The sequence below is a fragment of the Ambystoma mexicanum genome, chromosome 5p (assembly GCF_040938575.1).
Source record: "Ambystoma mexicanum isolate Mex_15411 chromosome 5p, UKY_AmexF1_1, whole genome shotgun sequence".
Taxonomy (NCBI): Eukaryota; Metazoa; Chordata; class Amphibia; order Caudata; family Ambystomatidae; genus Ambystoma; species Ambystoma mexicanum.
Window position 1 is genome coordinate 519436836 of NC_090930.1, and position 12074 is coordinate 519448909.

Genomic DNA, 12074 nt, shown 5'->3' on the forward strand with positions numbered 1-12074 from the left:
TAATCTCTTCATGCTCTCCATTAAAGCCTTGATAACAGATGCTTTCCACCAAGACACCTTGCTCTGCGAAGTGGTGTATGCGGACAAGGCCGCTAGGTATACTTGTATAGAGTTAAATACTTAGCCAGAGTCTAGTAGATAGAACATGTTGTATAGAATGTTGGATGGTGAACATTAAAGATTGAGATCTGCACCATACCACAAACCTATTCCACTTGTCGAAGTAACAGTGTCTGGTGGTGGGGGTCCATGCCTCCTTTAGGATATCCTTACACCTTGGAGGAAGGTGTAAGTAACCAACCTATGACTTCAGGAGCCAGTCTGCCAAGTTCATAGACTGAGGATGCAGTGCCGTCCCCTTGTGTTGGGACAGCATGCTGGAGGTGCACGGAAGCTTGATTGGTTTGCACATCACCAATTTGAGCAGATGTTGAAACCAAGGTTGTCTTGCCCACATTGGAGCAATCAGGATTAGAGTGACTTGTTCCTGGTGCATCTTGTGCACTATCCTGCTCAGGAGCTGTGTCTGTGGAAAAGCGTAAGCAGATTTCTCTACCAACTCATCCACAGGGCATTCCCCTTGGATCCTGGTTGGGGAAACCTGAATGCAAAGTCTGGGCATTGTGAGTTTTGGCTTTTGGGAAACAAGTCTATGGGAGGATAACCCCACTGGGAGAAGATTTCATCTAAAACATTTCTGTTGATTTTCCACCCATGTTCCTCTGGTAGAGGGTTTCTGCTTAGAGTGTCTGCTAGAGCATTGAGTTCCCCTGGAACGTGTTGTGAGACTAGGAACATGTTCCGCTTGAGTGCCCACTTCCACATTTTTGGGATAGCCTGGCCAGATTTGGAGAGTGTGTGCCTCCCTGCTTGTTTATGTAAAACATGGCAGTGGTGCTGTCTGTGAGGACTTGCACTGACTGACCTACTAGATTTTGCTGAAAAGCCTGCAGATCCTTGAGAACTGCTGAAGTTCTAGGAGGTTGATGTGGTTTTGGGCTGTAGCGTGTCCCCGCTGACCATGAGCTGTGTGGTGAAGGTACTGGACTCCCCATCCGGAGAATGAGGCATCTGTAGTTAGTATTGCTTGAACTGGTGGATTGCAAAAGTGTTTTCCTTTTAACAAGTTGTCCTTGGACCACCAGCGAAGAGCCTGTAGAGGGTTAGCGAAATTACTAGATAGCCCCACTCAGCACTTGCCCGAGACCATTGTTTTGCTAACCACTCCTGCATTGGGCGCATGCGCAGCCACGCTAGTGGAGCTAGGTGAATGCACAATGTCATCAGCCCCAGCAGGCGCATTTCCTTGCGTACGGTTATCTGACTACTGGCTAGATAGTGAAGTATTTGCAACAGTTTGGTGGTGTTTGATTGATTATGTGCAGCAAACCGACTGCGATTTATCTGTTCGGGCCCCATTTAAGCACACATTCGGGTTTTCCGGTTCCCCCGCTGCCACTTTTAAGGAAGCAGGGACACCCCTGCATTCCCGAAACCACAATATACTGAACGTGGTGAGCGGGGGGACACCCCCACAACCCCCACTCTACCCGTTTCAGTATTTTGCAAAGTATGCAGACAAATGCTCACAGGCCAAATCACCCATGCCAAAAATGATCAAATGGGTCAGTAGACCACACATCTTCAGTCAGAAAGGCTAATTCCTTTGCAACAGCATGTTTGGAATTCTTTCATTTTAGGGGAAGACTAGCCCCTCTTGTTTTTATGATTGCTCCCAGGAATTGTTATGTTTGACTGGGTACAAGACTTGATTGTTTCTCATTGATGGAGAATCCCAATTGGAACAGAAGGGTGATTGTTGTTTGGGTGTTGTATTTGCAAATTTGAGGGGACACCCCAGTTAGGTTCCATGTATTAATATCCCCGCAAAAATATTGCCATATTTTTGCGGCGATATTGGTCCATGCACCCTGCGGGAGACACCCCCCACAATCCCCACTCCCACAAAATATCCTCCCCAAAAACATTGCCTATGGTGAGACAAACTGCCATATGTATGGCGATATTTTTGGTGGCGATATTTTGTCGGGGTACCCCCAGTTATTAGCCAGTAATCCAAATAAGGGTACACTGGGATTGACTCAGTGCATAGGTGCTACGCTACCACTGCTAATACTTTTGTGAATACCCTTGGGACTGAGGCTATGCCGAAACGGAGTACCTTGAACTTGTAGTGTTCTCCTGCTATCTGGAAGCACAGATACTTTGTGTGCACTGAGAACATTGAAATATGAAAATATGCATCTTTCATGTCCAATGTTGCCATGTAATCCCCCCATTTTAAAAGAGGAATGACCTACTGAAGCGTTGTCATGCAAACTTTTTGAGGTTTGACATACGTGTTCGCTGGCCGCAGGTCTAGTACCAGGCGCATTATTGGGTCTTTTTTTGGTACAAAGAAGTTTGTTGAATAAATACCCTATTTACCTGGTTTTCTAGGACGATTTCTATTGAGTCTTTTTCCAGCAGGGCTTTCACCACCTCCAGTAATATGCCCCTCTCCTCTGCTGTCATTCTTCTGTGTCTTGGCAGGTGTTTGGATGGTCATTGCAGGAGCGCTATACAGTGTATGCCCGCCACGGTGGATATCGCCCACTTGTCCGAAGTGATCCCCTCCCATTAGTGGATGAATTGTGACATGGAACCTACTGGAGTGGAATGGGAGGGGACCTGGAGCGGGATGTCATTGCTTGGGTGGAGTTTAGCTTCTGGCAGCGGAGGCTCTACCCCTGTTCCTACACCTTTTGTAGCCCCTTTGAAGCCACCTATCCGTGGAAGGTGTAGATCCTCTTGCGTTCCTCATTTGGTGGGGCCTCCATAGAGGCCAGGGGTATGACTGACCTTTTCCTTATAGTGATAACCACCAAGGAATCGGGTCTAAGTGGATCCCTGATGTACATAGGGTCTGTAAGGGCAGGCCTGAATAACTCCTCGATGTGAGGGTTTACCACCCTCATGAGGTTTGGTGTAAGAAGAGAAGGCTGGTTGCGCCTTTGGATGGATCGCAAGAGGGGGATACATTTTGTGGCAGATTTCTTGTCACCAAGAATGTCCTCCACAAAATTCTTGTCAACCTGTGCCTCCTGGGTGTCTATTTTAAAATGTTGGGTGGCCTTGAGAAGGAGCTCATTATATTGGAGCTGATTGATGACTGGTATGTCAGCCGGCAGCTGGTTTTGATAGTTTGGTGACTGAATGACGTAGATGTCGTCATTGTCTTAATATTGGTCCTAGCTATACTGGTCCCCCTGATCTCCCCGAGATCCAGTGTCCTGAGACCCCAAAGGATCTATAAAGTAGAGATCCTGAGAGGGGACATGTTACTGAGAGGTGGCCTGGGTCTGGGTGTAAGTGCTGGGCTTTGAAATGCCCAGACGTGACCTTTTATTAGATGGTTCATGTCCGACTACTCCCCTCTGTGTAGGGCCCTGAAGAAATCCACAAAACAGGAAATTCATTTTGGCTTTTTTAGGCGCAGTGTCTGAAATGGCTTTTGGCGTCTGTTTCTGAGGCCTGTCGTGTGGCGAGCGCGATCGCTCAGAGCACAGGGACGATTTAGGGGACCTCTCCTTTGATACCACCACATCTATGGGGGACTCAGCCTGCATGGTGTGGGCGTTTGGTCTGACGGTCCCTTAGAGTTTTGGACAGAAAGGTCTGCAGGACTTGCAGTTTTTCTCAGGCTGTTCCCTTGGCAGACGGTGATTGAACACTGTGTGCATGCCTTTCCCAAGAGAATTTCCTGCTGCAGGAAGGGCAGAATTTAAAAGGAGCGTTTTCCATTGCTAATGGAAAGGCCAGCACAGTGACAAAAGGGAGGTTAAGGGGTCAGAAGAGGCATCCTCTAGAGGGGTGTTAATCATATGACCTCGGCCCATTCTCCCTACTGTGAAGGGCCGAGGCCAGTGTAGGCCACAGTCTTCGTTCATCAAAACAGTAAACAGTTGAGTGACTTTGATGATGGAGCCATCCGTCAAAAGCCACTGATGTAGTTGGTAATGCAGTGGGCAACGGGGGTTGGAATGATAGAAAGAAAGTCTAAAATTATCCTTTATTTAATGAAAGGTGTTAGCCAGAATGAACTCTGCAACTAGCGACCAACCATGATGACGGAAAAAAACAATCTGAGGGACCTCGACATGCGAAGGACCATGGGTACAGTAAACGTCACGCTAGGGATAATATTACAAGCATGCCCAGTCGATATCCCTTTTTGAGTTTCGAAAATAAAAAACGTAATACGCTGCGGCTACCACTAAATGTCAGCCTATGCGTAGCATGTGATCTAAGCAGATCCAAAAGCCTCAGAAATATATATATATATATATATATATATATATATATATTCAGAGAGAAAAGAAATAGTGAAGGTGAACCAATTTATCGCAACAAAAGCTATTAAATTCAGCAGGAGTTTCAAGCAACGACAACTGTAAAAGTTGAGGTCATCTGGGATGTCATTTCTGATGTCATTTTGATGCTCATGGGCTGAGCAACGGTGGGGCTTTGAAGATTTTGGTATGCTATATCTTACCCCATCTGTAGTACTAAATAACATTGCTTTAAACAGTGCTTAGCGTTGCATACAGCAGAGGAGATTCTGGTTAATAATCCCAATAAAGTTAAATTATTGGTGATGCTACGTGATTGTCATGGCCACTTTTAACCAATTGGGATAAGTGAGCATGCCTTTGGCCATGGCCCCTGCTTTTTTCCAAGGCCCTGTAAGCAACTTCAATTCAAAACTACAGCTAAGTCAATGCCTAGTCTGGGATGCTGAGGGAAACCCTTATTGATATATTTTTATGTCCAGTTCGTTTACTCTGGATGACAACCCTTATATAACACCCCTCTGAGAATCCCCCTGACCCCACTGAGCCAGGAAGTAGGTTTGTTTTGCAAATGAAAAAGTTTATTTGAAAATTAAACTATATATATATATATATATATATATATATATATATATATATATATATATCAAACTTTTATAATAAATTAATGTTTGATAGCACACTTGTGAAGATGATAGTGATCAACAATGGATAATATCTTGGAGAAAGCCCTATGTTAAAAACAAACCTCTCATCTGAAAGAGCAGTAGGAGAATGATGAACCTACACGATAGCTGACTGATGATAAGGAAAGACGATGAAGTTATTGTCTTAATTTTTGTAATTAAAGTTGTGTAAATAACTAATTGTTACAAGTAAAATAAAAAAAAAAACAATGGATAATGTTACAGTGGTACAGTCTTTTTGATGGCTTAGAAGTGATATAGAGAGGATAAAGTAGCTGAGAATACTTTTATGGCTTCAAGGACAATGCAATGATGAATGAAAATGCAGTACAGAAAATAAACTTGATGTGACTTCAACAAAAGACAATGTAATCACTTTTCTTTGACAAATCATACCCCCCCCCCTTTATGCAAGGTAAAGAGATGGGAGGAAAGCACACAGTTCTCAGGAATGCAATCAAATATAATTCAGTTCCCCCCTAGCAAGCTTAGATGAAAACAGGTAGGAGTTTTAAACACAGGCAAGATACTTTGATGTGGTTGCAATTAAGTGAAAAATATGCTAAAAAGGCTTTTAATTCCCTATAGGAGGTTCAGGGTGAGTGAGAGATACTTAAATTAATTCAGGATCACTTTAGCAATGCTCTATTAATGATTGTCAGGTTGCACACGAATTTCGGCAAGGAAAGCAAGGACAAATATTTTTACACGTAGCTGAAATTAAGCAAAATGTCAAATCGCGGCAAATTTAGGCGCGTGCGTCGAGCGCAATTACGGAGGCACTATAATGAGTAGGAAGTTTGTTCTAGGCTTGTTGGAAAGCTTAGAATCTTAGCTTTAAGATGACAGCTTAGCACAAACGGTTCTGGAGATACGGCCGATTTAGTATAGGTAGTTTTTCGGATTTGAAATTTTAAAGCTCAGAATGACAGATGACAGTTTTCAGTTTTAAAGATGACAGAATGACACGATTCTAGGAGGCAGTTCTAATAGGCTAAAATAGTTTGGATTAGATTATTTTAAACTAAGAGATTGGTTTTGGCACAGTGCTAACTGGGTACTCGCACTAGATTTTGGACAGGAATGCGACTTCGTCACCGATCGGGTCAGGATTGGCTGGACTTCTGCTAGCAGTTCTTCACAGCGATCTGATCTCTGGTTCTCTCTGGTTCCGGATACAGCACTGCTTTCTGGATACTGCTACAGGTTCTTGCAAAAGTTCTTAGCAAAGAATGCAAACAGCTCGCCCGGCTGTTGAATAGTTTGGTTGGTTTTGAGGCCTGCTGAAGAGGATTCAGCTTGTGGATTCAGGCCTCTGTGCTACAAATTCTGGAGTTAATTTCTGGTCTCTGGAGATTGATGGATTTGAAGTCTGGATCTCTGGATGTGAAGTCTGAAGTCTCCCGGCAAAGCGTCCCACAAGAAAGTGGAAAGTGAATGTCTCTACCTGGGTTTCAATGCTCCTTTTATGTGTTTTGAAAATGGGTGTGTGCCTGGGCCTAGCTAAGCCTGCCCCTCTCACTTATCATTGGCCAAGCTTTCCTCTCTCCCTGGATTGGGGGAAAGAAATGGAGTGTCAGAGTGATGCTGTAGGTTTTATGGTCAGAGGAACCTCCCCTTGTCAAATTGCACACAAATCTATTTCTGACCCAAATACATATTTATCTATGTACCATTTTTCTAATATTATAGGTCCAGTTAACATATTTTCTGTAGCACCAAACCATCTGATCCCTGTCTTTGTACGATGTCGTGTCCACGTATGACAGAATTCTCCCCTTTTCATCCAGATAACGACCTCTAAACCTTTCCAGATATTACACAAATGTGCACCAGGGATATGGGTTTCAGATGATAAAGTGTCAGATTTTTAACATTCATACATTTGGAGTAACAACCTTTTTTTCCGCTACTATCCCCAAGAACATACCACAGGGTTCTAACCTCTTAAAATGTGCACAGAAAAATCACGCGAATGATGATGTTATTTATATAATTTTGACAAGTACAAGTCCGCACTGTGAATTATCCATCTTTTTAAAATCATGCTCTGGCCCCAAAGAGGTGTGGTTTTCCAAAGCACATGGTGGAATTTCTGGTTTATCCACTTCCCCCAAGCTCAGCTTGCTCTCACAGGCACTGCCCCTCCTAGTTTCTCCCAAGAGGAAGCCATTTTACGACCCCCCCAATATAACATTTGCCTGAGCCAGGGACAGTGGTTTGTTTTAGTTTCCTGTAGTCCCCAGGTGCTCCTCCCCTAATCCAATCAGAGAGGTGTCATCTCCTTTTGGCAGGGGCAGCAGAATGCAGCCAGGCCTGGGAAGAGTTGTTGAGCCAGTTCAACTCCTGTCGGGGGTAGTTGTCAGGCAGAATTCAGCTAAATGTCACTTTAGTTCCCAGTTTTCTACATTCAAATCACACTGACAATTTTTACAGATGCAGCTAGAACACTGATTCTAAGTTCAAAACTATGACATTTAAACAATTGCAACCTATGTGACACTCACAAGTAGGTCACTCATTTAATTTAAACATTTCGATTTTAGTGTCTTTCAGTCCAATTTCACTTAAGCTGCTGACATCCCCAGCTATTTTTTATATATACATTAAATAATTACTTCCTTCAAGTCATTTCAGAATATAGTTTTACATTGTATCCACCTCTTAGCAAGTCTTTCCTTGGCCTGGTTTGGGTTCATTTGTTCAGTTTTACACAAAAGTCTGGTGGTTTTCAAACGCCGGCTTTCTGATAGTGGTGAGCACCAGTATTGCATCCATTTTTGACATTAAGAAAATGAATTCCCCACAGTTCTGGGTTGCTTTTGGCAATCAGCATTGCCATTCCCAATGGTTTCAGGCTACTGTGTGTGTAGCCCAATGGTGGTTTTAGGCAGTGCCCTCCTGTGCTCACAACATAGGTAAAAATGGGTGGCAGCCTATTCTTCATGTTTTCCCGGTGCACTCTCTGGGGAGTTCTGGCCATCATGATGTTTTCAATGCCAGTAATGCACAGTTTTATGGTAGGGCATGGATGCATGGGTAAAAACATCCCACAGCCCTGCCACTTTGCACCCATTAGGGATAAGGACCATGGACGTGACCACTTTTTACCAATTAGGAGCAAACAACCATACCCCAAAGTCATGACATTTGGCTATATTAATTAATTAACAGGGATCTTGCTTCACCTAGCCATTGTCTCCTAATGCTGCCGTGCACAATGAACTAAAACCTACAACAAACACAATATAAAGTTCTCAATGTCCAATAAATCATAGGAAACTGTGGAGCATGAAAGAACGGCAAATTCAATTCCAGTCTGCCAATGTGAGAAAATGAATCTGCCACAGATGAACCAACAGTTGCTTTTGTCATCCTACTTTGTCCCATCCCCAGGGTGGTCTTTTTTTTTGCCACAATCTCTATGTGGCCCTGTACAATGTTACTGCAGACCTTACATTTAATTGTAAATCATATTTTTTAAAAGGGATTATACTCTGGCTTTTGTAAATCAGATGCTTGGTCTAACACCAATCTACATGTGAGGCTATATTTTTTTTGTAACACAAGATCAGTCAAAGGTGAAATTCAGAAGAGGTTATGCCTATACAGGGAAGCCAAGGCTATGCCTCTACCCCAGAAGAACATGAAAGTCTCTTGATATGAAATGTGCTCCCAACCACACATAGCCATAGAGGTTTACCAACCTATGTTCAAAGGGATACCCCTCACAAATACACACAGTACATTTACTAAATTCATATGTTGGTGATGGTAAAGCCTACATAGATGTTTACACTACAGGTTACTTGCTGGATCTGGTCAATAGCCACATTACTTAAATAGCAACGCTTCTTTCTAAAAACAAATAGAATGTAAATGTTACCCTTTCCCTAGAAATTGTAAATATGCCCCTTAGTACAAACATTACCAATCATATCATACATGAATGCTAACTGGAAAAAATGTTTTACCTGTACTCTTGGTAATACACATGCAAGAGAAGATATTTTATGTTCTTCTATTGTAGTAGTTGCCACAAAGCTAAATCCTTTGAAGAGCTGATGTGCATTAGCGCTAGGAGGGACTCCTGGAGAATCTGTAAGTTAATTAAATCAAAAGTCAAAATCACAAATTGCGCGGTCAGCATACCCATTATAAATACCACACATACCTTCAACCAACTTACATATGAATGGAATATGTCATTTCATTTTAGATTAAAAAAAATAAAACCATTTTATGTGAAGCAATAAATACTCCTATACAGAAAAGGCACAACTGTGGCTGGTACATGAACATTAACGGGCTCTACCAATGTTTTTGCCATTATTATCAGGGGTATGAGAACAAGTAACTCACTATAGAAACATACATTATATACACATCAACAGGTCCTTTGGATCGGCAACCTATTCAGATACTGCAAAAGTACAAAAAGTACCATAAGCACCTAGATAACGAAAGACTAAGAGAACATTTGGTGGTGGTGAGCTAAAGGCCAGGTCTGACAGGTCACAGATTATCTGAGCAAAATTATGACTCCCTTTCCTCATTCATTTTGAAATCGACAGTTACTTCATGTTGATCGCTGATGTTATTTGTTGCTATGTATGTATTATGTCTTTTTAGCTATGGATTGATAATGTATATTTATGATTGGTCAACTGCATTCATAAATAATAAAAAAAGAAAAGGACAGTCTGGGAGAATATCCAACCACAGCGATTGGCAAAAACTAGATGTAACAATATGTGTTGTTCCCATTACACCAAAACATTAAAAGAAACACAAATGTGACAATTCACCCTAGAGAGGCAATCGTGGTTTAAAAGAATGGGACTAAATGAGTGGATACCATGGGCATGGCTCCTATTGGAAATCCTTTTATTCACAGGTAACAACCTCCTTGCTGAAAGGACTTGAGTAAAAACCTAACATTCAGTACATCTTCAGAAAGACCCTAGCCTTGTATACCATGGTTTTAACAGACATTGAAAGGATTGCATGATATCAATAATAACATTCACAAATGTACACAGTTCAAGGGTGTTTATTAAACTGTCTAGGTAGGGTGGAAAAACACCTAATCTAAGCATACATCTAAGATGGGAGCAAGCTACAACCATCAAATCAAAATAAGGCATTCTTAGTGGCATCTTGTCAAATAAAAAGGCCTATACTAAGAAAAACCCATTGCCAATCCTTACGCTAAATAAAACATTAAAAAAAATAAAAAAAATTAAAAAAATGTGGGATAGGGTTCATAAGAAATAAAGAAGTGTTCACAAATAATATGTCAGGATGCAGTAATCGTGGTCTCCCTTCCCCATGCTTTCAGCACGGAAAAAGACGGGACTCTGGAGCACAGCACACACTCAAGCTTTCCCAGCACGAGAGGACAAGTATCTTTCTCTTGAAAGAAAAGTCTCTTGAATTCAAGGACCTGATGTGTTCAAAATAACAAAAAGTTCCTTTCAAAGGTACGTTGGGTGATGGCTTTTCACTCTTGGATCCCCAACTTCTGGGCTTAGATCCACAACCAGTTCCTTTCTATATCAGGATCAGTGGTTGATTTCCTGCCTTTGAGGGCCTCATAGGTTAAAATATAACAAACAAAAGGTTCCTTTCAAATTACACTTGAGGTGATGATTCTTCACCCCTGGGTCCCCCTCTTCTGGGCGCAGATTTCTCTCGAACATGAGCCTCCCTCTTCAGTCGGGTTCACTCTGGCTTAAATCACAATGATTCCTCGCTTGCATTCATAGGTCGTTGAAACGAAGGCTTCTCACCGCTGGATACCCCTCTTCTGTGCGCCCGTTCCTCTCAACTGTTTGCCTCCCTCAGTCAGGTTCAGTATGGATTTTAACACAATCTCTTCTGCTTGTATTCTTGAATTTTAATGTCTTTTCAAACAGTTCAATGTGGACCACCCTCTGCTGGGTGCACCCTCATCAACAGACTGTTCTTTGGAACTTTAGACTTCGCCCCTTTTCATCGGCATCCCTCTTGACAATCTCACAATTTCTTTGACTTTTTTAGGTTGTGGGATTCACTTCCCTTATTCACGATCATCTGCCAGTCAATGACTTTCGACTGTACAGAGAATGTTACTAGACCTCTGTATGACCACTTTGACCCTCCTCTCGCCTTTCCCCAAGGCCATTTGGTAATAGTAATTTCAACAATCTGGTAATGGTCCAGAGTTTCTCGAGTGAGCACCCACGTGGTGCCTGATTCATCTGCAGCTGGCTTTCCCTTTTTACATCAACAGTTCTTTGTACATTCTGCAATCAGCCGTTTGCTACTTTTATGCAACACAGTCTGGTTTCTTTTCAGTCCTCCCCCTCGACTCACCGGCTGTGATGAACCGCTGGGTTTTCTTTGTATCCGGAGTCAAGGCCGGTACCACTTAACAGGCATCTCCCTCTCTCCTGCTTATCAGCGTAGGCACGTTCTGTATACCGTTGACATCTGCTGCAACACACATGGGCTATTCTTCACGTCTTACAATTCCTTCTGCGGAGGTCTCACGGGCCTTGGTCAGAAAGTGCAAGGTCGCTTCTCTCCTTGTCACCCTTCAGTTTGCACAGTCTTTCTCATCCTCTTGAACTTCCGTGCCTGGATAGCTGTCTCGTCTTGCGGTCTGCCTTGCTCGTATGGTGCTTTCGTGCTCCACCTTTTACCCCGTGGGGAAAGGAAAGGGGCGTCGGGTGTGTGCGACTCTGGTCAAAACTGACCGTCTTTGCCTGATCCTTGTGTTGGGACACTCAGGTAAACGGCTTTAGTGTTCGTCCGTTATCCTGTGTGTCGGTAAAAGGGGGGTTTGATATGAGGAATCTTATTCTTCATCCAAATGGGGTTTGGTAAATTCAGAAGGGTGAGACTGGTAAAGTTTGTGAAACAAACCGGAATGACCGGAATTATCATCATAAAATGACCAGGGGGAATTGTGCGAATGGTAGTGTTTTGTCTGAGCAGGTTGGATTGTGGGAAATAATCAAAGGGACACGAAGAAGAATGACTGGGAGTATTC

At 42.8% G+C, this 12074-nt stretch overlaps 1 protein-coding gene across 1 annotated transcript in view; it reads right to left on the reverse strand.

Annotated features, from left to right (window-relative positions):
• Positions 1 to 12074, reverse strand: part of RPS6KA6 (ribosomal protein S6 kinase A6) — a 905586-nt gene that overhangs the window by 441836 nt on the left and 451676 nt on the right. Inside the window, exon 14 of the mRNA XM_069612921.1 lies at positions 9013 to 9137. Within this exon, the coding sequence (XP_069469022.1) occupies positions 9013 to 9137 (125 nt within the window). The remainder of the gene's footprint in view (positions 1 to 9012; positions 9138 to 12074) is intronic.